This window comes from Vulpes vulpes, chromosome 5 (assembly GCF_048418805.1).
Source record: "Vulpes vulpes isolate BD-2025 chromosome 5, VulVul3, whole genome shotgun sequence".
NCBI classification, from domain to species: Eukaryota; Metazoa; Chordata; class Mammalia; order Carnivora; family Canidae; genus Vulpes; species Vulpes vulpes.
The window spans coordinates 37,177,532-37,205,409 of record NC_132784.1 but is presented as its reverse complement, the minus strand read 5'-3'; the positions used below and the strand labels follow the sequence as shown (position 1 = coordinate 37,205,409).

The window sequence follows — 27,878 nt, the reverse complement described above, 5'->3', positions numbered from 1 at the left end:
TCACCACTGAGTAGAGGCTAGATTACGCAAGATGGCGGTTTAGTGGAAATAACACTGGATAAAATGTCAAGAGATTCGAATTCTCTCTGAGAGCTACCCCAGTAGAGTGGTAAAGAAAAGGGATCTTCCCTTCTCAGATAAGGGGTGTCTGAAGAAGCTGGAGTGCCAGGATTGAACCCTTGGTTCCTTGGTTATTGGATACCATATATGATCTTATTTTTAAAGCTATCTTCTTCATCTTGTGAAGCTTTTATTTTATATATCATTAATATGTATATATATAATGATATATATTATCTCACTTGAGTCACTTAGCAGTTCTTTGAAGTATATCAATGGAACTGAGTGCCTTACCCATTCTAAAATTACACGTAACATGTTAAATGGCAACATCTCAACGGTGTTTAACTGCCTCTATAATCTTGTACAGTTCTGGGTACGTAGTAGTAGGTACTTGACGGTCCTCGTTGATTTTCTCATTTTAGTCTACATTTTACACATTGTTTGTATGTACTAACATTGTGGCAGGCTTAGGAGGTGACAGAATTGTCCCTGTACTGAACTAATTGCTGGGGTTGCTAAGGCTGGCTGACAGGGATTTAAAAGTAGTAAAGACAATGCCTCAAATATCTATTGCTTCAGAGCTCTTAGTAGGGTTGTGGGATGACTCCGTGAAAGGGTTGGTCTAATTCAAATTAGTTAAAGGGGAGTGTGCACTGTGGTTTCCTTCGCCACATCAGTGTGCTTCAAGGCTAATTGAGGAAGTAGATGCCAATGGCTTAGAGTGCTTTCGAAGGACTTTATAGCAAAATCTTGCAGCTGTGTTCCCAGTCATATGCACTATAAAATGGGTCTCTGTAACATTAATAGGGTTGCCTTTGGTGTCAATCTAGATTCCAAATAAAAAGAAAGACACCCGAATATACCCCGAAAATTAATGTGGAGCCCTGCTATTTTTAAAGGAAAACAGCATTCCCTTGTACAGAATCAAATTATTTATACAAATGCAGCATCTGGTGGAATTCAAATAACCTTTTGCATCTCCTGATGTTTTTTCTACCTCGCCTTAGAATTGTTTCCTAAGATACAATTATTCCCATTCTAATTTTAGATATTGAGCTACTAAAATGCTTTGTTTTCCATTTAGTGCCACTGCTAGCAAAATGACTCATGACAGTCCAGGAAGCATTTAAAACAATGTATTAAGCAAATGACAATTCATTTTAAAGTTTACACTATCAATTAGAACTTCACCTTGTATTTCGCATTCGCAGAAAAGCTGGTCCTCCACCGGACAGTGTAAAGTCGCACTTCAGATGTTTTTTGGTTCTTAGGGACAGAGTTGTCTGCCCAGCTGACCCTCACGGCATCGTGGGTAAGAGCCACAGCCTGTACACCTACTGGTGGGAGCATGGGGGTGGAGACATCTGGGACCGAGGTGGGGAAATCATCAAGCAAAGGATAATAATCAACTGGGTCAGTGGGATCTGGGTTTAAAAACCCGCCAAATGAAACAAACAAATAAATACATAAATAAAAGAGTTAAAAAAAGAAATATCAGTGGTAACACATCACAATGAGTTAAATGCATGGCAATAATGATGAAAGGGAACATGAGAAGAACAGAAAAAAATACAATTAATTCAATCGGAAAACTCGTTAGAAACAGTATTGCTATATTACAAAAATAACTATTTTCCGTAATTCACTCATTTCCTTACAGTGGTTTTATCAACTCCACTTTTGGTGGTCATTTCTAGCTATATATTTTAAAAGTCCATTTCTTCTTGGAGTGTTGCACATTGCTTCTTCCAGGGTCTAGTATAGGACTTGTCAGTTTTATAACTATACGGATAACTGAAAATAACAAGATCAAAAGGAGCATCTGCTTTATTTCCTCCTGTAAAGGAAATAAATGCCTATATAATAACTGTTTTTTATGCTTGTTTTTCTCCTTTTATAACTTGATTTGGTTTCTCTAATGCTTTCATCGTTGCTTAGGCTTTATCTGTGTAAATATTGTTAGACAAGAAACAAATAATAAAGCCCAAAGGGCCCTTCGGTCTACGGCAATCCGTCTATGGCTATGATTGCGTAAAGCGTGATTGACCAAGTCCATGGTCCATGTGGGCCAATGATACGTTGGTGACAACTAACTTTCCTCTAGCACTTGGTGTGGCAGGCTTTCTCAGATTGAAATCCTTAAGGAAAGTATGGAAGTGTCTGTTTTACCCACTTTCCCACAGAGTAATTAAGTTTTTAGACTCTTAAGGCATACCTATAGTTCATATTACTTGTTCCAAAATGTCAAGTTCATGGGAAGACTTTATATTATTGACTGGGGAGACAGAAGGAACTGTGTGAGGTACACACAGGCTTTGATCCTGATTAGCATAATCAGAACCTGCATAATGACACGTGTATAATGACCACACGTGGTCATTATAAAATTTTATAATGTTATAAAATTCTCTAAAAAATTTTGTACTCATTTTTAGGCTGAGGATATCAGAATTAGAAGAACTTATCTTGTGGTCATAGTGAGTGTCCAATTTTGAGCCTTTTATTTTATTCCTAAGACTGTTCAGTTTTTGAAATTTTACTTTTAAATCATGTAATAGGTATTTTCACTAACAACAACAAAAAAAGCCCTCAGGCTAGGCACATGATGACATTTAGGGAGATGACCTGCTAAAATGTAGAGTGTCTGAAGCAGTGTACACACAGAGTTTAGATTTTTAAATAGCCGGGTTCCAAGCACAGCAGCTGCTGGCTGGTTTTGATGATGACTTCACTTTGTCCACTGTATTTCAAATACCTATCCCCTGTACATTGCTCTGTTTTCCAATGAATTATTTAGTAGTTTACTGGGCTGTGGTCTTTGGAGAAAAATATAAAACCCGAAAACAACAAAAAAAATAGAACAAAAGGAAAGAAAAAAAAAAAGAGAGAGAGAAAGAGAGAAAGAAAAATGTGTGTTTAAAATTTAATGACAGAGCCCAGGCTTTCCGTATTTTCCTTTGATGTGTCTTTTTATTAAGGGCTCCTTTAAACCCAAATGGATTTATGAAATGATGAAGGGGGAGTTGAAGAGCCTCTGGGAGGATCCCTGATCAGTCATTAGGTTGGCACATTGGTGGCAGGTGTTTGGCCAAACTGAAGCAGGTGCTGCCTCCCTTCTTTCTATCGTTAGCCGACTTTCCAAAAAGAATGTTATACACACAGGAAGACTGCTCTGAATCACAAACATCTTTTTGGACCAACCTACGTAATGTGTTATGCCATATTTGTTGTTTCTTTGCTTAACTTGGCTTTTAAACCCATACGAATTTAATAATCTGCCACAGGTGCCATATATAAGGTTTTGAAAAGTAGTGATTCTCCTTCAAGAAATGCTAACATTCATCTAGCTGTTTCCGGATTTTATAATAGTATATTCTTCATGACTTACTGATTTTCTTGGAGTCTCAGTTCCATAGAATGCATCCCTCCAATTTTAAGTAATATTTGTTGGTATTTATCTTTGGGCTTACATAATTTAAGATTTTCTATCCCTGGCCAAGTTTCTCTAGACTTTTTAAAGGAAATTTGTTTTCAGGCATGGCTTGTCATTCTACTTGCCATCTCCTTTAGATCTGTACTAATAATACAAGAGCCACTACTTACACGGACAATTTAAATTTTAATTATTTAAAATTAAATACAATTTAAAAATCACTTCTGAAAAAAAAAAATCACTTCTGTTACACTAGTCAATTTTAAGTATCCCACGGCCATATAAGCCAATCTATCATCTTGGATACTATAGATATATAGAGCTTTTTCAACAAAGTGGAATGTTCTAGTGGTTAGCAAGTACTACTCTAAACACACGCATGCTACATACACTGCTAACTACCTTTTTCTCTGGACAGAAACTGAGTATATTAAAAGCTATTTTGGTTGTTGCTAAAAAAAATATTTTTTTGTTGCTAAATGACTTCTTCCCAGTTTTTAGGTGCCTTATATGCTGTTGTTTTGTAGTGGTTTTATTCAGGATTAAAAACTAAAATTAAAAATTAAAAAGACGAAACATAGCCTCACAACTGTTGCTAAAAAGAGAAGCCTATTCAATTCCTAATAAATGTTTTGGTAAGAGTTCATGAATTTTCAGTTCACATTCTAAAGTTCAAAACAAGCTTTTAAAATAATCACATGATTTTACATCTGGATTATACTTCATTCAGACATGGATAAAACAGTTGAGAATAAACAAATTCAGACAACACACCTCCTTATTCCCCTGCCTTCTTTCTTTTTCCAGGCCCAAAATGTCTTGTTCTTGCAACCATAAGAACTAAAAAGCTCTACTGCACAAACTAAACTCTTAACATGCCCATTTGACCTGGTGAAACTTTCCTCAGCTCTAATACTAGTGTGTTCAGGATGAGATGAGGCTCCTGAGCATCCCAACACCTGAGAGCACGGGCTTTTGGAAATCATCATGGCCTGATGCTTACTCCACCCTGGTCCATTTATTGCTTCTGACTTTTTTATTTACTTTATGCGGGCCTCTTCCAAGTCTGCTCATGGGAATACTTGGGGAAGTCAGAGGCAGAGAATGTCCTCTCTGTGGCACTATGACACATTTATTGATAGAACTTCTTCCAGAACCTTAACCTTTGATTCCATTTATTTGTCCTTTGTTCTCCACAGCGTGTGGAAACACAATAAAATAAGTCTGCCAAATCCAGGAAAAATGTATGCTTTCCCTTTAGAAAGGACCGATTTTATTCATTTGCTTTCAACCCCCTACCGACTTCACTCCAATAAGAAAATGCCTCACATGATTTCCAACTTTTGGTATCCATTCATTTCCCAGAGTCATTAGGATTAGAGTTCTATCAGGGAAAAATAGTCTTATGGATCACTGGTGTTTTAGAAACCACTCTGGGAATGCCATATGCTGAGGATTAAGGAATGGTAACAAATGTGAAGCCAGAAGTTGATGCCCCAAATGGTTCCTTATAAGCAACTTCTCTTCAGTTTATCTAAACTCTATTTTTACTACTACTTTCTGCTCAAAGTTGATTTTATTTTTTTGTCACCTGAGTATCCCTTGTTTGTGGGCTTGGGTTTTGGTAAGAAAATAGTGTTCGAAAAGACTAGTCACACTTTAATTTGTGTGGTCTGATCACAAGCTCAAGGTCACATTGATGAGCAGGTGCTCAACATCTTTAACCACAGGTGGGAAAGAGATGGCTTACTAAGTACAAATGATGGAAAGGACAAGTACAGTTCAAGTGGCCTGCTAGCTCCCAAAGAATTTCACTGCTGGTGGAACAAGAGAATAAAGGGAAATGAAAATTCTAGACATCCTCCATCATGTTCTCTCATGGTTTCCTATTCTGGACCTCCATGGCATTTAGGAATAATATGTTTGATATTAGATATTCTCTTGGGTAATACTTCTTATTTGCCCTTTGGGGGAGGCATGAACCCCTTTGATAACACAATGAGAGAGCCATACTGTCTCCACAGATAAATTAATACAGACACATACCGCCCTCCCATATTCTGCATACCACTTTAGGCAGGTCATAGACCTTGAAAACAGAAGCAAAAGATTCCAGGAGACTCTGGACAATAACTTTGCTCTACAAGAAAATCTGGTTGAAATCTATTAAGTGATGGTGTATATTGAGAAACCATCATGTAACAACCATGAATTCACTTTACAACTCTTATTCTCAGGATAGTCTTTGAATGGAGCTTGTGGGTCTGGAAAACACACCGTACCGAGGTTTATATAAATTGAGGTGATGGGCAGAAATCACAGACCCCACTGTTTGTTCTATGTTGATTCATTCCTCCTGTCAGGACTTCATACTCAGGCACCCAGTAGTTATTCACGTTCTCTAGTGTTCACTATGAAGTCCTGATTTCAGACCCTTTATTCTCATCGAGGTGAAAGTTACTGATGAGTTAGATGAGGTCTGAGGCTGGTTGGTTTTGAAAGGGGGCAGGATCAAAGAATTCATTAAGAAGATGGACCTCTTGGGTTTTACTTCTAGATTTCAGACAAAAGGCTATTGGGGGTGGTGATGTGACTTTTCACGGACTCTAACAGCCCCCAGAGGTGGTGTTCTATTTATGGGTACACCCAGCTTTGCTCACAAACAGTCTGTGTGAATCTCATTCTCGTACCCATTCCTTTCTGAGTTCCTTGGGCTCTTTTTCTCTTGTGTGCTGCCTTTCCAGTCCAACTCCCATAAGAATTCCTAGAGGTGTCAAACCCTGGAAGCAGCCAGTCTTTCAACGTCATAGGCTCTGGGCACTGTTGGAGTGACCTATAGGCCTGGCTCAGGAGAAAGCCACCTGTCTACTCAGCCTAGTCCAGGTCAGTCCTTCCTTGTCACAGTAGTTTGAAGGATCCTCTGTAGAGAAGAAAGTGGTCACTTGGGCCGAGCAGTTGGTAGCTTTTTGCATAGTGCCTGCCTAAATTGTACTGATTTGCAAAATCAGACAAGATGTTCAGGAGAGTGAAGAATGGTATCAAGACACCACAATATGAGCTACTGAGAGAAGGAGAGATCTATGCACTAATTTATAGACTGACTTCCTCTCACTTAATTTTGTAAAACAAGAAAATAAGGAACCCGTGTGTGTATATGTATATACATGCATACACAACTATGCATACCCACTTAAGGCTCAGAATATGACGACATACAATTTGTTTGTTTGTTTTTTCCTTTGTATTTTGTTTTATTTTGCTTTATGTTTGTGGGGGTTTTTGTTTTTTATTTTGTTTTGTTTTTTTCCACCACCACTCAAACACTGACTACCTTGTCACAAGAGGATTGACTATTTCAGCTTACCTGTTATGGATCTGGTGGTGGCACTTTCATAAAGTGGAACTCCTTCTCCTGCATTGTTAAAAGCTTTTAGGGAGATTACGTAATGGGAACTTGACTCTGGAGAAAAACAGAAAGAAAATAAACATGCTGATTTATGTAGTTACTGAAATATCCAGGGTAAACATTTTCCTGCAATAAAATTTAATGTGATTTATTAAGTAAATTGTTTAAAAATGAGTGAGTTTGATTCCTGGGAAGAAAGTGGCAGTGGTGACAATATAGTTTTTAGTTTTCCTGAATCCACATAAAAAGAGACTGAATGACTAGATAGACAACCAGAAGCATTTGGACAGTTACAACAAAAGTAGGTGACAAGCTATACCCCCAAACTGAAATACAGTTGCATGGGGTCAAACCACAAGCAACTTTAGAACTTGTATGTTATCTGCATTGGTGTAGGAGAAATCAGAGAGAAACATCAAACTTCAAAACAAGATAATTCTAAAATAGTTATCAGTTAATGATAGCAAATGCAGCAGACCAATCTGAGGACAGTAAATATCAATACTCAAAACTAGCTGGCAATCTCCTCTCCAGGACAGGACTTACACTGGGAATAAACTCCTGGGACCAGAGTTACAATTTGAGCACACAGAAGCAACAGAAATGAAGGGAAGAGAAAGACCAGATAAAAGTAGAAGAGAGAAAAGTCATGAAATTTGGAAACCGAGCTGCCATATAGTTTTTAGTGTGTTTCTGGAGTTGACCCACTTTCCTTGTAAGGGGTCCCGATAGTAAAGATCTAGCTTTACAGACCACATCGTCTCTGTCATGTATTTGCCTATACAACTCTTCAGAAATGTAAAAATCATTCTTACTTCAGTGGGGTTCAAACAAAAATAGGACCTGGTATGGCCAGCAGGCTACCGTTTGCTGAGACCTCAGCTCTGGTCTAATGAAAAAAAGACAGGAGAGGAGCTCTGTGTATTTAGAAAAGCAGTTTGAACATCTGGGAACGTAAGGAGACAGGTCATGTGAAAGAAAGTAAGCAACAAAAATCTGTTGAGTTTAATAAAATAACAAAATAAACTGAAGAGAGTCTCATTCCTGTAGACAAGCACACCCCAAAAAGAGATCGAAAATACACAAGGAAAGTAGATCAAACCTGTAATTTATTATTTCAAAATGAGCTAAATAAACAACAATAAGAAAATTAAATGCCAGATATGCAAGAGTAACATAAATTACAATTAGGAAAAAAAAAAACCCACCTCAGAAAGGAGGTGACATAATTCAAGAAAGAATGTGTAAGCAAAAAAATAATTTTAAAAATAAAGAGTAACTAGATGAACAAACAAGCACAAGAAAAAACTAAACAAAAAGAAATTAAGAGAGAGTAAAAGAGAATGCAGGAGAGAGTGATGAATAGAAGAGAAGGAAAGTCTAACCAACAAGTAATAATTGTTCTTGAGGAAGAAAACCAAAAAAGGGGGAATAGAACAAATACTAAAAAGCATAATTCAAGAAACTTCTACTGAGTTAAAAAAAAATCTTTAAGGCATCTGGACAGAAAGAATACATGCCTTGAAAGGGGGAAACTTCAGTTATGATCAGACTTTTGGATAGTCACATTTTATGCCAGAGGGAACTGAAGTCATTTATTTGAGATATCCAAGATAAGAAAATGTGACTCAAGGATTTTATAGTTAACAAAAGTTAACTCTAGGTATAAAGGGCACATCCAAGTTGTTATCAACATATAAGCAACCAGGGAGTATTTTTCGCGTGATCCTGAAAACTACTGAACTACTGAAAAATGAGCTCCTGAATGACCAGGAAAGATAACCCAATAGTAAACTGGTGAAAAACAAGTGTTAGAACTAAGGGATAGTTAAAAGAGGGAGATTTTATTTTGTAATGGCTGCATGTCCTGTTGTAGTTATCTTATAATCATAAGTATGCAAAAATCAGTATTTCAATAATTATTATTGATGGTAATGCTATTATTATTATCATTCTGAGACTAATGTAATATGGGATAAAGCAAGTGAATAATCATGAGAGATTATAATTCTATCATCTCCTGCGTCCTTGAGAACCGGAAGATTAGTATGGATGGACGGGCATACAGATTGATGTAAAATAGAAAAGGTATGTAAAGTCTTATATTCCTAAAATATAATCAGAAAATCAGTTTAAACTCAAAGGGCATTGTATGTCTGTTCCAGTTTTGTCCACTGAAGAAGTCTATAGAGACCTTGTCAATAATAAGCATCCCTAATATCCAGATTGGGATTTTGAAAAAAATTCTTTTTTTTTTTTTTTTTTTGCACTGCGAAAAACAAGGGGTTCTTGTAAAACTGGTTGATTCCTGGTCTGAAGTAAGACACATACCAACTGAGCCTGAAACATCTTGATGTAACCAGATAGAAAGGCAACAACAAAGACTAATAGGTTCATGTCAAATGGATTCAGGAATCGAATTGAAGAGGTGCCCAAAGACCAAAGATGAAGACAATCTGAGCTTCATTAAAGGTAAGAGTTGCAATGAATTGAAATCCAACAAATGTACATGAATGTAAGAATTCATAAAGGTATTTTAAAAAATAATAAAAGCTGGTCACTTTTGAGGCTGCCGGAAAACCTAATTACTATCTTGAAAATGGAGTAAAGAATCAAATATTTATTCTGTCTTTCTCTAAACTCTACGACTATGTAACCACACAGCATGCAAGCAGAAGCATCCACTTATAATATTATTCCAACTAACAAGTAAAAACTCATTGATATAGTTCAAATTTTACTATTTTGCAGCCCCGATGAACAAATGGATCTGGACATTAAGCATTCATGATTGCTAAGATAAAATAGCAAAACACAGGTCTTACGTATCTTCTAAAGAAAGAATACATCCCTTTCAGAATATTTGCAAAGAATAGAACACATTTAGTCTGATTAAACCTCCAGATCCAAATGCTAATTTGCAGGAAATAGAGCAAAAAAACAAAAAACAAAAAACAAAAAAACAGTTCAAGTCCAACTTATGATAATTTATTAATCTATATATTTGTTGCTTTTAGTTTTCTGTATCTTTCAGTTTACGATTAAAAAGGTATTAAAAATGAGTGAATTTATCTCTAACAGTGAGTGTTCTTTGAAAATTGATTAGATAGCTTTTTCTTCATGAGATTGTATGTGATCTAAATATTAGCATTTGAGATATTGGCATTCCAAACCACAACGACACAAGAGCCACCATATACCAAGAGGAATAAAATAAAATTGTTTAATGTAGTCAAAGGGTTTCTATTAAGTGAATTGCTTCCTCGACAAGAGGGGATCTTTATTTATTAATTCTTTCCTGTCAATCTAGTTTACTAATAAGAAAGTAATCAGTTGGGATGCCTGGGTTGCTCAGAGGTTGAGCATCTGCCTTTGATTCAGAGTGTGATCCTGGAGTCCCGGGATCGAGTCCCGCATCGGGCTTCCTGCACAGAGCCTGCTCCTCCCTCTGCTTGTGTTTCTGCCTCTCTCTCTATGTGTCTCTCATGAATAAATACATAAAACCTTTAAAAAAAATCAGTCAACAAGTGTTAAATGCTCTTGGAGCTTATGTAAAAGATGGACTTCTGTTATCAGGTTACAATCATAATTCTGGGCAGACAAAACAATGAACAATGAAAGACTACATAAAATTAATCAGTATAGTGTGTGATACAACTTGTGAATGCTATTTGAGTTTAGAGGCCTGGAAAATACCCCAAAAGTACTTTTCTGCTAGGAAATATCCTTTATAGTTAATGGAGTAGAGACAAAGCCTGATTTCAAACATATTTATCTCTACAACTACAACATAAACATTTACATTAAGTTCAAATCCTATAAAATTGCCTTTCTGTGGGTCAGACTGCAATTTGGTTTCACATAATATACATATAGTATATATTTGCATCATTCTATATATTTATTTATCAAGGAAGTGAGAAAGAGGTCAGCAGTTTCAAAATTCATGTACTTGGGAGCAAGGATTTTGATTTTTGTTTGATTTGGTTTGGTTTTACTCTTTAAATCTGAAGGGGAGAGAAAAGGAGAAAGAAAGAGAGGGAAGCAAAGAGAGATCAAGAAAGAGAGAGGAAGAGACTTTGTCACAGGGTATAAGAGGGTGCTAGACAGTAATTCCTCTTAGTAATTCACCGAAGCAAATGGAGCCACCACCCCAAGATGTTATTAGCATATGGAAGGCAGTCTTCTAGCCTATCAACATATGGAAGGGAAGCCACAAATCTATAACCTCAGATTCCTATATATGCAAATGCATGCGAACCTACACATATTCATGGAAAAATAAATGACGACGTCTGGGCTTCCTTCGTCAACAGGTCAACCATTGAAGTCAACAGCAACAAATTAGAAACTATACTAAGGAAGTAAAGAGGGTGAAATAAAATAATAAAGCAGGTATGCTTCATGCAAAGGGATTAAGTATGCTTCATGCTCATCTCTCTATTTGGAACTCGGCGTAAAGACTGTGACTGGATCAGAGGCTCTTCACTTCCTGCTGCGAGTTAAGAGCTGAAGCTCACAGGTAGCATGGTCTAGGAGATTTTGACTTCATGCCTTTACCTCTCTGTCTCCACCTCTCAGTTGCCCAGTTTACACCTCCCTAGAAAACATGCTCTGAAAGCCTCCACAGCCATTTGTGCACTATTGGCTTTCTGTCTCTTGGGGTGCATATTATTTCTCATTTAAGAGAAAAAAAAATAGATCTTAACTGGCTCATGCTCATTTTACTAGCTTCAGTCTTTATCTCAATCTCAATTATAACATGTGCACCTCATCTAGCTGCTATCTGGCTCCTGAGCAGTATTCATCATTTCTTAATCTCCCCCCCACAGTAAATGTAAATTAACTGTCATTTCAATACTGATGCTTGCTTACAAGTCTGATGATCTGAGTAATGGAAACTTCTTCCCCTTGATGTCTAGCCGTGATATGGGACATGTTAGCAAAGAATCTGGAGTTTTAAAATTTCTTACCCTGTTGGATTAACAAATCACACACATTGTTAAATTCCACAGGTCCCAACTATGCTGTGCACACCCCAGGGGAGACCTAGCTTAAATTTAAATAAAACATGGCAATGGCTTCACCTTGGGAGAGGTAAACAGATTTGCAATGGAGTTGAAACTGGTATAAGAAAATTGCTCAGAGCTAGTGGTCCTGGAGATGATTTGGTCTGGTCTTCTCCTGTTTTCAGTTGGTAATTTAAGGACCAGGTAAATTCGCTAACTTTTCTAAAGTAACATAGAGCTTCCAAGAAAGTGAAAGACCTATGTCAACTCCAATCCTTTTTGTCTACTTTTTTTTAACGTTTTTTTTATGAAAAAAATCTTTCCCTTATATCCTTCATAGTCTACCTGCCTATTAACATCTTTTGAGCTTCCTCTGGCCTCTGTACAGTGCTTTTGTCAAATTCCACCTGGATCTCCTGAGGAACCAAAAGGAATATTTCATGCTCCCCCAAATCAGCTTGAACTACAAGAACAAAAATATCACTCCGGTATTGGTTAATAGTGGTCAGTGATCACCTTTTATATTGTGAAATTGGCATCTTATTTGCGTGTTGAGGGGAAAGATCCTGGGAGCAACCCAGAAAAAGGGTTTTCTCCCCATACAAAGGGAGAGTGTCATTTATTGGCACATCACTAGAGGGCAATGTGGAGCTATTTTCCTGCACATGCTCAGAGCTCTTAAACTTTAAAACCAGTAAATCACAAAAGAATTGCCTGGAATTGCTCCCTCTATAGAAGAATCAAACGAGTTAAACACATTCAATATCATAATGAATTCCAAATGAATTAATCATTAATTATGGTCAGACCCTATTGTTCAGGAATACACTTAATGACAATTATGACAGCAAATTTATTTTTTTTTGGATTTACTGAAATGATGGCTTGAAAATGTATCAGTTGCCTCTGGAAAATAATGTGCAGCAGTGTTTTTTTCACTTGAATTCATTGTGATCGAATCTTAGTGAAATAACTTGGATTTCGGTGGATGTTTATGGGAATTATTTTAAATTATGGATATTCTGAGTGATTCCACAGAGTTCAAATTATTGGTCAGGTTTTCATCACTATTTGGCCAACCTTGCTTACAGCATACTTTGGATTGGGATAACGGAGGCTGAAAAAATACTAAATAACTCTTGGAGCACCTAAAACACATGGCTCCTGGCCAGTATCCTCTCTGTGACTAAGGGAAAAAAAGGATTAGGGCAGTCCTGGTGGCGCAGCGGTTTGGCGCCGCCTGCAGCCCAGGGCTGATCCTGGAGACCCTGGATCGAGTCCCACGTCAGGCTCTCTGTATGATGCCTGCTTCTCCCTCTGCCTGTGTCTCTGCCTCTCTCTCTATCTCTCTGTGTCTCTCATGAATGAATAAATAAAATCTTAAAAAAAAAAAGGAAAAAAAAGGATTAAATGCATATTTACTGGTTATAGGGGTTGTAAAGATAAGGGATTGGTAATAGAATTCTTGGTTCTCCTTCCCCAGAGACTTGGTAGGTGAGAGACCCATTATTATAAGAGCTTCTGTTGAGGCTTTCTTGAAGGTAGTGAGATGAATGGCTCTCTGGGGTGGGAGGAGTGAATCAAAAGACCTGTGGAAAGCTCCTCAGGGACTCGACCAAGACGCTGTACTTGGTAACAAAAGCCAGCGAGAAGAACATCATTATTTTTAATTAATATTTGGTGTGAATTAAATGCCACTGGCATGTGCCAGATTGACAGTCCTTTATTCATTACAGATTATGTACTTTACTCAGTGGTCCCCACCCATGCCAAGTGCTTGTCAGGGCCCAGTCTCCATGTCCCTGCATCTTTTGCCCTCCCCATTAGCACTGCCAACAAGTCAATTAGAGAAAATTAGAGTGGTAGCTGTTTTCCTAATGCAGAAGCCTGCTCATTGCAATGAACCAGGGCTACCACATGCACAGAGTACAGGCCACCAGATCTCTGGCAGATGGTAAATGTTATTGGACACCTCTGACTCCACTGGACCTGAACCATTTAATTAAGTGTAATGGGTGTATAGCAAATAGATCTGATTTCATTGATCTTCTAAAAGGATGAGTAATTCATATATGAGAAAGGTGCAGTTTATATAAAACATTCAATATTCAATTCTATTTCATTACATATACTTCTTTGCAAATTTAATTAATAGCTAATCTAACCAGCACCCTTATAAAGATTTTTGTCTCATTTTGTTTTTCCTTTTCTAGGAACACTGTCCAAAGAATAGTCAGGTCATAACAGGACTTGCTTATTAACTCAGGTAGTCTGCGTGAGTATTTGAATTAAGGTAATTTTTTTTAACCTACCAAGGTCTATCACTCACCAGGAGAGAAGTCAGGTTAAAATAAAGTTTCTAAGAACTGTTTTAGTGCTTGGCAGATAGAAGATGCTTAACAAGTATTTGTTAAATTGATGAATGTATGAGACACAGCAAGGCTATATTACTTAATGAAGTTTACACAGCAAGCCCCTAATCAATCTGAAAGCAAATTTCAGATTTCTTGGTCCCAAATTGCACTTTCTGATACCTATACATTCATGAAAAACCAGTCTGAAGAGATTGCACAACCTTTCTCCTTCTCCCTTGCAAATTCACATTCAATTATTCTTTACCCATTCATTTGCTTATTCATTTATCAATTATCATTGAGCATCTTCTTTGTGTAAGACATGGTTTTAAGTTTTCTAAAGTATGTAAAGATTAAGGGAAAAGTCCCTTATTTCCCTTGATGAATCGGTTTTCTTTTTCTTACTACTTTTATTGAGAAATACCTGACATAGATTATTGTACACGTTGAAGGCATGCAGCAAGATGCTTTGACATATATATTATGAAATGATTACCACAATAGGTTCAACTAATATCCATCTTCTCACATATATATAATAAAAAAAGAAAAAAGGAAAATAAAGTCTCCTTATGATGAGAACTCATCATGCACACACACACAGAAAAATATGTCACAGCTTCTTTATCCATTTATCCATCAATGGACACTTATATTATCTCCATGTCTTGGTATGGTAAATAATTCTGTTAAGAGCACGAGATCTTTTTGAGTTAGTGTTTGCATTGCTTTTGGATATATTCCAGAAGTGGGTTGCTAGATCACATGGTAATTCTATTTTTAATGTTTTTTTTTATGATAGTCACAGAGAGAGAGAGAGAGAGAGAGAGAGAGAGGCAGAGACACAGGCAGAGGGAGAAGCAGGCTCCATGCACCGGGAGCCGGACGTGGGACTCGATCCCGGGGCTCCAGGATCGCGCCCTGGGCCAAAGGCAGGCGCCAAACCGCTGGGCCACCCAGGGATCCCCTATTTTTAATGTTTTGAGGATCCTCCATACTGTTTTCCATTGTGGTTGCACCAATTTACAATTCCACCAAGAGTGCAGGGGGGTTCCCTTTTCTCCACATCCATGCCAGCATTTGCTAACTTTTGTCTTTTTGAACTTGGTCATTTGATGAATCTCTTATTTTTTTAATAATAAATTTATTTTTTATTGGTGTTCAATTTGCCAACATACAGAATAACACCCAGTGCTCATCCCGTCAAGTGCCCCCCTCAGTGCCTGTCACCCAGTCACCCCCACCCCCCGCCCTCCTCCCCTTCCACCACCCCTAGTTCGTTTCCCAGAGTTAGGAGTCTTCATGTTCTGTCTCCCTTTCTGATATTTCCTACCAATTTCTTCTCCCTTCCCTTCTATTCCCTTTCACTATTATTTATATTCCCCAAATGAATGAGAACATATAATGTTTGTCCTTCTCCGATTGACTTATTTCACTCAGCATAACACCCTCCAGTATTATGAAGACGTTGTGTTGGAAGCTTTTAAAAAAAAAATCAGAGTAAAGTGTAAAAAAATCAGAGAGGCTTTATGGAGAAGATGGCAATTTTGCTGAAACTTTTGGTGAAGGAAGGTTGAGAAGAAAGGGTGGAATAAACAAGTGCAAGCTCATAGGGTTGTAGCATCACACAAGCTAGGATCAAAGCTTGCAGACAGTGACAATTTCTCCTCCTCCTAGTACTAATATATATTGGATGCCTAATTAGGTCCTTTCTTAACTAACTCACATCCCTTATTTGATGTAAACCATACCTTAATCCAGTGTCTGAAATACAGTAAGCACTCAATAAATATGTGTTGAATGGATGAATAATTACCCCCCTTTTATAAATACATGGAAAAATGTTAATTCCAAAGTTCTTATCCTCTATACTACTTGCTTTTTACTGAACGAGAGGTGGTGAGTTGAAGAACATTTTTTACACATTTTGAATTGGGCCTTTAGGGATTTTAAATCCTCAAAACTATGTAGTCCAGGAAAGATGAAAAAGATACCAAAAGTGAGTATATCTCAGAAACCATTGTAATTGTCCAGGTAGAAAATCACAAGGGCCAGGGCTGGAGTGGTCTAGCCCAAATGAAGAGCAAAAGATGGGTGTGAATAATATAACCTGTAGATGTGTTTGTAGGAAACACGGGAAAATGGAAAAATCAAGAATGACCCCTAGATTTTAAGTCTGGTTGTGAGATGAACTTATTGCTGGGACTAAGAAGTCAAGAAGGGAGAGAAAAATTTCTGTTTCTGTCTTGTTTGGTATAGAGAGGAAGTGGCCTCACCGATAAAACAGACTGGCTATTCTGGGCTTTGGTCCTGGTCTAAGAATTATATATACATGACCTGTGCTCACTCTAAGCCTTGGGAAAGGCCTGCATTTACTTTTCCAGATACCCTCCCAAATAACTGCTTTCCTGTTTTTTTTCCCCCCACTGAAGTAACTAGTTGTTTTGGGGTTATTTAGGCTCAGACCAGAGATTATCTCCTTAGAGTTATTGGCTGTAACTTGGTGAGCGCTACCAAATTTACGCAGTATCTTCCATCACATTTAGGAAAAGCAAGCTCTTTCATGGGTATGGTGCTTTGCTTTTAATAACATTTTTTTTTTAAATCAAGTAGCTCAACAATATCATAAAGTAGATAGAAGGGATTATCATTTCCATTTTAGAAATGATTGAGGTCCAGTTGAAATCGTTTTAGCCAGAGAAGACACAGGAAGAGCTGAGAGCCTTGCATGAGCTCAGGTTTGTTCCTCCCACAGTGCCCTGACAAGGAGGTCTGGGGTTTCCTCTGAGCATTCCGCAGGGAAGCCTTTGGTCACTAACTAGAGCAGAATAAACATTCTTCACCTGCTACAGTTAGTGCAGTTAGTGATGTGTGCTTTGTCAGAGAGCACTCAGAGTCAGAAAAGGTGTTAAATGCTCAGCTTATGAAGCACGACAAGCAGTTTACAAATGGAGGACTTAATGAAATAATTTCTCAGTAAAGCTTTATATTAGGCAATTTCCAGAGACAGCATCACCAAACATATCCAAGACATCCTCTTGGGTTCATATTTCTTGAAGAAAAAAATGCATTGGATAAAAGGCAAGGTGTTACTATTGTATGACCACCTATGGCCTTAAAAAAAATACAAATGCTGTTCATTTAATTAATTCGACGAAACCAATCATTCCTTTGTTTTAAAAGGTCAAACTGACTCCCCAGTGTAAAGAAAAAAATAAAATACATTAAAGTCTTTTGGTTAGGAACTGAAAGAGGAAGCACATGGTTCCCTCTTACAAATGCTTGCCATGCCTTCCTCTCTTCCTACTTCTTTGTCCTTTATCTTTACTTCTAGGCTTCTGACTCTCCTGACTCATTCCTTTGAGTTACTAGGAGGGGCGAAGGGAACAAGGAAGTAGAAAAGAATAGAAAACAGGAGATATGAAAAGAAAATAAAAAAGAGAGGAAAAAAAGAATATATGAAGAGAAAGAATGATAAGTACATTAATGCATAGATCCTGGGGAAAGAGGGTAGATGTTAAACATAATGCCTCGAGTCCTAGTTATGGAGACTTGGTGCACTGGGTACCAACCTCGCCGTGTTTCATCATGCTTATTGTCACCAGAAACCTAAGGAGTGGGTACAGTGACAGTCCTCCCTTCAGGGATGAGAAAGTTCAGGCTTAGTGATAGTCACAGGACTCTTTAAGAAGCAGTGCTTGAATTCAAAGCCAGATCTGTCCTACTGTCCCTGGGTCACTACAGCATAAAGACTGGGTAAGGCAGTACAGGCAAGAGGCCCCAAATAGTTTGTACTCTCTTTGAAATGGAAAAGACACACAAAAGGAAGTAATTTGGGGAACTTCACCATGCATCACTTTAAGGAGACACCAAGTTAAATTTTTTTTACTTTTTAGTAATGTCCATACCATTTGATTTTCTAACATCACCATATACTAACATATGTTATGGGACTATTATTTCATACTTTGATTTTGCCTTTTCACTCAATAAGTGTCTAAAACAGTGAGTGTGTGTGTCTCTGTGTGTGTGTGTCTGTGTGTGTCAAGGTAGCCTGCTCAATCTGTCAGGTTCTGTATTCACTTAAGTTCCTGCCTTTATCTGGACAATGTCTTTCATTATCTGAATACCGATGTTTAATCGCCAAGTATGCCAAATGATACTCAAACACTCCAAGTGACATGCAGCCTACATGCATTTATGGCTACGTTTAGTCACAATCATAGTTTTCATTTCTCCATGTACTCTTGCTTTTGCTTGCTTATCTTCATACGAAGACCCATTTAAGGTAAGACATGAAGTACTATAAAACAGCATTGTCCTGTAGCTCTTTCTTTGATCATGTAGATTTTCCCTGTATGTGCTATCCAGTCTGGTAGTTACTAGTCACATTTGGCTTTTGAGCACTTAAAATGTGGGTAAAAGACTGAGGAACTGATTTTTTTTTCATTTATTTAATTTTGATTACTTTAAACTTAAAGAGCCACACATGACTATTGTGTTCCATGTTGGACGATATACCTGCATAGAAGCTCTGTTTACCTTTCTCTCCTGTGATGTTGCCATGGTTACTATGGGCTTGTGGGCAATGTAAAGAGCAGATGGAGCAGATTCATTGTGAGGGTCCCTGCTGTTATTTCTCTCTTCGAGTATGAAATAACACTAGCTATACATGCTATGATTTTATAGCCTGGTCTGAAGTTTAACTTAATAGGTTGTATGCATATGTCACACTTGAATGTAAACCTAAAGCACTTGTATACGATTGTATATGATTCAATATCTTATATACATCTTAATTAATTTCTATGCCCATGGTACTAACATTGACATGACTGATGAAACTTTCAAGAACTCATAGTTGTCAGTTCTGTGGTCTAAAACTGGGACTTGTTGCTCACTTAATTATATACTCAACTCCAGAAAATATGACTAGATGGAAAATAACTTTGTTAATAATGGAAAGGAACATTAAATTAATGATGATTCTAAGGTAACTGTAAAATTGAACTCATTTTTAACCTCATGCTTTAAAAAAACATGAAGGAATAAAGTCAGAATAATTAGGTAAGAATAAAGATCTGGTAAAAATAATAGCTACCAATGATAAATGGCACAAAGAAAAGCATTAGACCATTTGATCAAAAACAAATATAGCTTCTGACCTAAGTTCCTAAGAAATCAACTAGCATTTTAATTACCCCTTGGATTGTCTTGGGATGAGTGAGGAGAGTGAGAGAAAAAAAAAATAGACAAAATCAAATGGACTAAAAGTAAGTTGAGCCATGAGTCAACTAAAAGTCAGCATTAATAGTAATATTCAATAGATGTATGGGAAAGGTATAAAATTCTGTCAATATCAGGAAGCTACTGAAACATAAAACAAAATAGACTCTTTGGTCCCAGCAAAATATATTGAATTATAATATTACTGATATAGACTTGGACTGCAATTGACAGGTTTGTACATGATTGCTTTAAATGGACTTTGACTGTAATACAGCTGAATATTTGGAAAATTCTGCTGAAAGACTGCAAGCAGAGGGAAATAGTGAATAGCAACCTAACTTGTTGCAGGGAGACAAGCATGTGGGTAAGCCTGGCCTTTCTTTGGCATCTTGCTTAGTGAGACCCAGGAAGGGGGTAACAGGCCAGGGGAGAACATCTAGATGTGTAAACTCTAAATGGGCTACCAACCTAGAACCCTGCTGGGTGTGACCTTACTGAATTCACAGGACCCCAGGCTTTCACAGAGAAGCACTGAGCCCTTACAGTTAAGGGTCAAAAGGACAGGGTCCTTCCTTCCAGGCCAGAAAAGGTGAAAACTCAGGTGAGAATTCATAGTAAGGCCATGGCCCTGAGTTTAAAACGAGTTTAGAATAAGTTTGACTACTTAGAAGATACATACATATTCCTGACCAATTTTCTAAGCTCCATCTTTTTTTAAATCTAAGTGTGAACTGTATTATCTTTATTTAAGATATAAATTGTTGATACTGTATTTTAAATTACTAGTCACTGGGCCAACATTCAATCAATGGTGTTTGTTTTATTATTATGACCTATACTGAATGCCACCTCTTCTGTTTATTATATATTTAATTAAAACTTTGTTCACTTTTTTGGGGGTCCCAACTTTCTCTTTGATGCCTATTCTCTCTCTTAGAGGTCTGCAAGAACCATCACTCTGGTGCAGCTGGGAGCAAAAACATTATTTCACCACTTCTATGCCTATGTAAAAACAATGCGGATGGATACTCATCTGATGCTGTAGATTGCAAAAGGAAACATGATCATGCTTCCAGGACTGGTCACCTTCTCTCCCTCTGACACTCCTCAGCCCCATTTCCTTTGAAAATCAAGGATTTTGAAAATTTAGGATTATCTCTCAGACCAGGTGGCTTAACACTGGGTGATTTATAAGGCAAGAGATGTCTCTGGTGTTTGCTACTGGCCATTTGAATACATCATTTGCAGATGAAACAAAACAAGCTGAAAGTACAAGGATAATCTCACCATTCTTAGATTTTTTTGTTCATCTGAAACATTGGTTTATAATTTGTTGCTCATCTTATTTATAAGATTTCACCTTGAATCATTGTTAGTTGATGTTAAATCAAATCTACTAATAAAAAAATTCTGTCAATGAAGAAAATTCAAAAGAATGTCCTCTAATTTCTGAACGCCTTTCCCAACAGAGATTTCTAAAAGACATTGTCAACAACAAAATCAATGAGAAAGTGTTAAAAATCTTAAGGAATCTACTCAGATAGGGAAGCTCTCACTTGTTTCTCTAAATTTTATTCTGTTGGCTAAACATCATAATGTGCTCTCTGTGTGCTCCTATTCATGCTACACTGCTGAAAGGAATATTTTCATTTTTATGTTATATTTATTTCAGCCCATTACATTTAGAATTTTAAATGCATTGTGGAAAAGGCAAAGATCAAATCTAGAAAATTAATACAGAAATACATGTAGGACTTGTCTAAATATCATTTATACACTGTCAAATACCAAAACTACCTGAGTGTTTTGAAGACTACATAAATTTTTTAATATTATAAAAACATAATAAAGGGTTCAGATTTCAAGAGAATGCTCTAGTTATTTTGTTGTTCATGAATTTTACTTTATTGGGCATTACTTGAAATAGGATGGTTATCAACAAAGACTAAGATACTTTTCCTTTGTGAGTGTAAGCAATTTTTCCTGCACTGTAATTATTAGAAGATAATTTGACTCAAAGATAAAATAATAAAGTAGGGAAGTATAATTAGAGAGACATATTTAATAGCACACTAGTAATTCCAAAGATGAATCAAGAAATATTTTTCAAAACAAATTTTAGTGATGAATGTTAACATTCATCATTGTTGTCCTTTCTAGGATTCATGATGATGAATACAGTACAAACTGTATTTGTTATAAATATATTGTGTTAAGATACAGACCAAGCTGTTATAATTAAGAAAGGCCAAAATACAGGATCTTAAGTAAAGCAGAAATAACAGTTTAGAAGTGAGCAGAGCAGTGCTGGTCATGTGGCCGTGCCACCCTCTGTGATGTTCATCTCTAACTCCTGGTCATCACCCAGCTAGCCAGAAAAAGAAAGGGGTCTTAGTACTCACATGTGCTCGTGCATTCTGTGAAGGGACAAAGCCAGAACACAGCACTGTCACCTTTACTTTTCTGTTCTGGCCAGAACTTAGTCCTGTAGCCATCCACACTTGTAAAGAAGGTCACACATGAAACTTGCCCTTGGCCAAGTGACAAAGTGTCTTGCTAAAAGCAGGAAGATGGGTCTATCAATAAAGTTGCTGTCTTTGGGTAAAATTAGAAGAGGAAACCCATGGAAAGTTCTTTCCAAAAGAGAATGAGATGATTACCAGGATGACTCAGAAATAAATTACCAGGATGATTCAGAAATAAAATGATAATTACTTATACACGCTCCTTCCTTTAATTCACGCCACCCCAATAAAAGGTGAGCATTCATCTTTTACTCACCTTGCAGGCAGGGGCCATTTTTCTCTATTTTTATTTATTTTATTTTTTCTACTTTATTTCTCTATTTTTGTAACATTAGTGCCTACCAAAGTTTCTGGCATATAGTAAGCACTTAAAAACTATTTGTTGAATGAAAAATTAACCGCTAAATGAAGAAATTTGAAAGTAAAAAAACTGATGCTCAAAAAGATTAAATATCTTTGCCAAGGTCAAACAGCTTATATCTGGTAGAGTCAGGATTCAACCCAAATCTCTTTAAAGTTTTTCTCCAAAGCAATTCTCCTGTAAAAAAAAAAAAAAGTCCCTGTGATAAAACAAGCCATCTGCTTGAGAGAAGCTCTTCCTCCGTAAACTGAAATATAAAATCTGTAATGACTACAGCTTTGTCAGCAAAGGATTTGTTGTATTTCTTTTGTGGAATGTGAAAGATACTCATGTTGGTCTCATAAATTTCCTAAGCAATCACCCAGTGTTCTCTCAGCCTTTTTGATGTCAGAAACGTCTGTGGTTGACTGATTTTCAAATGAATAATTCTAACAAGTAGGCTCGTTTCTAATGTGCTGCATTTTTGCTTATGATTATAAATAGTAAGGTTAACACCTGATTAATGGTTGTTTTAACAAATGCTCAATACTAGAACACTCGTATATTCCTGGTCTCATCCTTTACCCATCAACTATAATGATTTCTGAACTGATCCCTTCAAAAACCATTAAATCTGGTAATGGACTAACTGGGCTCTCATCCATGGTTTTAAGTATTAATGCTCACTCAGGAAATGAAGTTTGCTGCTTTCCCTTTATCCTTGAAGGCAGATTTCAGAGAGAGTTTGCTGAATATCTATCCAGCATAGGACAAAATTTCCAACAGTGTGAGAAACATCACGGTGAGGATGCATGCGTGTGTGTGTGTGGGGTGTGTGTGTGTGTGTGTACTCCTATTCGTAGAACTGCATTAGTGTTCAAAGACTATGTCTAACATTTACAAATTTTAAAGTTATGAAACAATGTATGTGGGTAAACAAGTCGATAAATGCAATATCTGGAAAAACAGATACTCATTACATTATTTGCACATATTTGAAAGAGAGTAAAAGACAATTTGAGCAAATACAAAAATACTTCCCCTCAAAAGTATTTTTACTTTACTTATGTGGAAATGTTTCATAAAAGTTGGGATTTTTGAATTTTCCAAGTTACTCTGTATTTTGTAATATGGTACATATAGTAGGGAAAACCCTTACTGCTTGCGATGGTTAATATTATGGGTCAACTTGACTGGCCACAAGGTGCTCAGATTAAACATCATTTCTGTGTGTGTGTGTTTCAATGATAATAACACTTGAATTGTTGGACTGAGTAAAGCATATTACTCTCTGCAATGTGTGTGGCCATCATCCAGTCCATTGAAGTTCTAATAGAACAAAAGGTAGATGAAAGAGGAATTAATCCTCCTTTTTCCTGCCACACTGGTTGAGATGTGACATTTCAGCTCATCTTTTCCTACCATTGGACTAGGATTTATAGCATTAGCTACCTAATTCTCAGGCCTTTGAATTTGGACCGAATTCTATCACTAGCCTGCCAACCCTTCTGGGTCTCCAGCTTGCGTGTGTGTATGCATGTGTGTAGGGGTGTGTGTGTGCCTGCATTATATATAATATATATCTCCTATTGATTGCATTTCTCTAAAAAACTCTGACTAATATAGTGTTCTCCTTCTGTCCATTCTCCACTTTCTCTCCAATCAGAAAATCCATGAACATGTGCTGGGACAATATTTAAGCACAATAAAGACTACATTTTCCAAACTTGTAGCTCTGCTTTCATGAGAAAAGGGGATGGTTTTTCTTTAAATATGAAGGAATAAAAAGAGGAAAAAAAGACTTTGTAAAAATATATGTGAAGTGGTTTTATATACTTTACTTCTTTAATCTTCAAATAACCTCAAGAAACCTGCATTTGTTTTTATTTGGCAGGTGGAAATTGAGGCTTAGAAAAACTCTATTATTTGTCAATGTTCTTCCAGATAATAAAAAAAAGGGCCAGATTTTAAATTAAGTCTTTGATTCCAAGTTTAGTGTTCCTTCTCTTCAGCCATAATAGGCAATATTGCTTCTCTCTTTGGCACTTGATATATGTTGATAGAATTGCTGATTTACAGCATTAAATTCTAAACACATTAATGCTTCAATAACTCTATCTAATTAGCTGACTAGACTTATCCAAGTAATTTTATTTTGCTGTTATTATAATGTTAATGATCTTGAACAATTTATTATGATTTTTGCACCTTTAAATGTATCTCACTGATAATAATCAATTCTAGTCCGTTCATTGACTCTCAGAGAACCAAGCGAAGGACTGGAGGCCCATAATTCCCTAAGAGGCAACTTATTTGTAGAGAAAACAAATTGTTCTACTTACAATATACTGGATAAGCTATCATTATTCAATTTGACATATATTTTGAATAGAATACAAATTACACATAGTCTCTTCGCACTACTCTAGAACTTCAGTTGGATTGTCTCCATTTGCTAGATATTTTTCAAAGCTGTACTTGACTTTCACAAGATAACTTATGGAAGATTCTTAACCTGATGTGATATAGTAGAGTGGTTAAGAAATTCTTTGAGTCAAGTAGTTTGAGTCCTAGTTCTGTCACTTCTGTGCTAAGAGATTTGGTGTAAATCACTTAAGCCTTCTTTGCATCAGTTGAACTTTATGTAATTGGTGTTAACCCATCTGTAAGATGGCAACAGTCAGAGCACTCTTCTCCTGGGATTACTGTGAGGACCCAGTGAAGCAGCACAATAAAATATAAAGATCTGGGCAGATACTAAATGTTCAATAAATGCTATTCCTTGCCATTATTATGTGCTGTGCATGCCTTCTAGTATTTGTAAGGTACATATTAAGGGAGTTTCCTAAGGGTTTAATATATAGCAGCATAAACAACATGTTTTTTTTATTGAACATTATTAGTATCAGTTTCAATCTTATTTTCTCCTCAAAGTCTATTAATAAAATATAGTTTATGGAAAATAAAAATAAAGTCTTTGCATAAAAAATTTTCAAATGTTACCGTCATTGCCCATTCAGAAAAAAGAAAAAAAAAGTCTTAAACGAAATTTTGTTCCTGAAGACACATGATACTTGTTTCAAAACAACTTCATCCTCTACCACTCTGGTGAGGCCTGTTTTCTCCTCCTTGAACACTTGTTCTTATGAAGGCTTGGCTCATTTGACAGATTGAGGGAATCAGGACACAATGTCTAAGTAACTTGACCAACAACAGAATAATCACTGTGCTGCATGCACCGGCATTTTAGAACTTAAAAATACTTCCCACCGCCATTGAGCAAGTGAAGCACCAAGAGAGAAAATGGGCATTTTCAGTAGATGAAATCTCAACCTACTTGTTATCAAAAATTCTTTAAATATATTGCATTTGAAAATCCATGTGCCCATGCTTGAGAAAAACAGAAAGTAACAATTAAGAACTGAATTATTACTCAGAATTGTGAGATAGCATAATAGTAAAGAACATTGATAGGATTAAGTTCAAGCATAAGATCATCACCTTTCTGCCCCAATCCTATAACCTCTCCAATAAACACTTCTGTACAAAAATTGTATAGTGTTCTCTGATCTCTGCTCAGAAATGACTAATTGTTGTGTAAGACTTGTGAATTAGATTACCATAAAGATAAATCGTTTACTTTTATTCTGGTGGGTATAATTCCTGGCTCTGCTTTTATTTATTTATCTAGAAATAATTTGATTTCTTTGCAGCAAATATGCTTTGTTCTTAGCTAGGAAAAAAAATTAAAAACAAACCAAACCAAAAAACCAAACCAACAAAACCCTTTGTGCATTAGTTACTGTATTCCATCCAAGTGTCTTTTTTGTCTCTTCCTGAAAAACAAAGGCCTTGCCACATTACAGAGAAGGTAGACGGGGATGAATGCGAGGCTGGTATTCAGTTTCCAATTGTTTCTAGACATTAGCATAAGAAATGCGGCTGATGAGCAAGAAGAACACAATTCCTTTGGATAACTGAGGTAATATTCCCTGACTACAAAGTGAGAATCATTCATCTTACACATCTAATGCCAAAGTGACGAATCCTCTTGCATGTCATTGCCTGCTACTCTAATGCTTTCTTTTGCCAATAACATTGCTTTTTGTGTTGAATTCTTTCTTAACTTTTCATTATTATTATTATTATTTAATATTGGTCATGCTGCTTTAGAAAATAGATGGGACCTGATTCAGAAGTTAAGAAAAAAAAAAAGAAGGAGGAAAATAGAATTATATTTTCTATTGCTTTCTTAGGGCTGCTGTAACAATTTATATAAACTTGGTGGCTCAAGTTTAGAGATCTATTCTCTTACAGTTCTGAAGGCTAGAAGTCCAGAACACATTTATAGAAGGTGTCTATCTAAAGGGCCACATGCTCTGGAGGCTTGAAGGGAAAATCCTTCCTTGCCTTCCAACTTCTAGCTGCCAGCATTCCTTCTGGCTACACTGTCCCAATCTCTGCTTCACATGATCTGTCTTCACATGATCTCTTCTCTTGGTGCCTCTCCCCTCTGTCTCTTTTAAGGACATGTCCTTGAACTAAGGCCTTCCTAATACTCTGGGAGAATCCTATCCAGAAATCCTTAACTTAATTACATCTGCAAACACTCCCTTTCCTAAGAAGGTTGAAAAAGTCCTGTTTCTAATTTACAGGTTCTGGGGATTAGGAGGTGGACATATTTTTGGTGGGATCCCTATCAAATCATTATTATCCTTCGTAAAGAGGCATACCTAAGAATAATCAATAACTTCTAAAATGTCATTTCTCTGCTAATTGTTGAAAAAGCTATGTTGACATTCACTTAAATGCTTCTAGAGAAAAGGATTCCTTGGCTCATAACATTATGACTTCTCAGAAATACTCTAGGCTACCAGCATAAATTTTTAATCCCTCCTAATGAAAATGTGGTTTATATAAGATATTTAAGGGGGGAGAGCTTTGTTGTAGTTCTGCTTTACTTAGTGTTTACATAAATTAACATACAATAGAGCATACAACCCAACTTGCTATGCTTTATTTTAATGATTTGTAACACAATCAGTTATTTCTGAAATATATGGCCATTTTTTTTTCTTATTCTAAGGAGATAGTAAAATGCTTAGTTGAGGGGACAACCATTCTTACTGAGTGAGTAGAATTTAAGATAACATATTTTCAAGTATGATTAAGATGTTTTTCTGGAATTTGGGCTGTTTATAACCAATGGCCCTCCAGAATGACCATGTTTATTAAATAAAATATGAAAGTAGTTTACATATTGGATATTTATCTGGTTACTTGACTGATTAATATGCTTCAGGGTAGATATTGCTAGAAAAAATATTCTATTCTATTACTGTCCTTAATTTGTTGATTTATCTGTAGTAGTCTCATGATTACTATATGTCTTGTCCTCTATGTTTGTCCAATGGAATACTGATCATTAAAACACATGTACTCATACCCAAACATGCAGAATATTTAGAAAAATATACGCATTTTTAAATGCAGTATCTAATGAAAGCATTTGCCAGTTT

General features: G+C 36.5%; 1 protein-coding gene across 4 annotated transcripts in view; it reads right to left on the bottom strand.

Moving 5' to 3' along the window:
• DCC (DCC netrin 1 receptor) overlaps positions 1 to 27,878 on the bottom strand; it is a 1,087,624-nt gene that overhangs the window by 118,219 nt on the left and 941,527 nt on the right. For 2 of the 4 annotated variants that reach the window (XM_025997616.2, XM_072757869.1), the window contains exons 16-17: positions 6,861 to 6,956; positions 1,255 to 1,487 (exon numbers count right to left, since the gene is read on the bottom strand). In XM_025997616.2, coding sequence (XP_025853401.1) covers positions 1,255 to 1,487; positions 6,861 to 6,956 — 329 coding nt within the window. The remainder of the gene's footprint in view (positions 1 to 1,254; positions 1,488 to 6,860; positions 6,957 to 27,878) is intronic. The other 2 variants (XM_072757871.1, XM_072757870.1) reach the window with 1 other exon arrangement.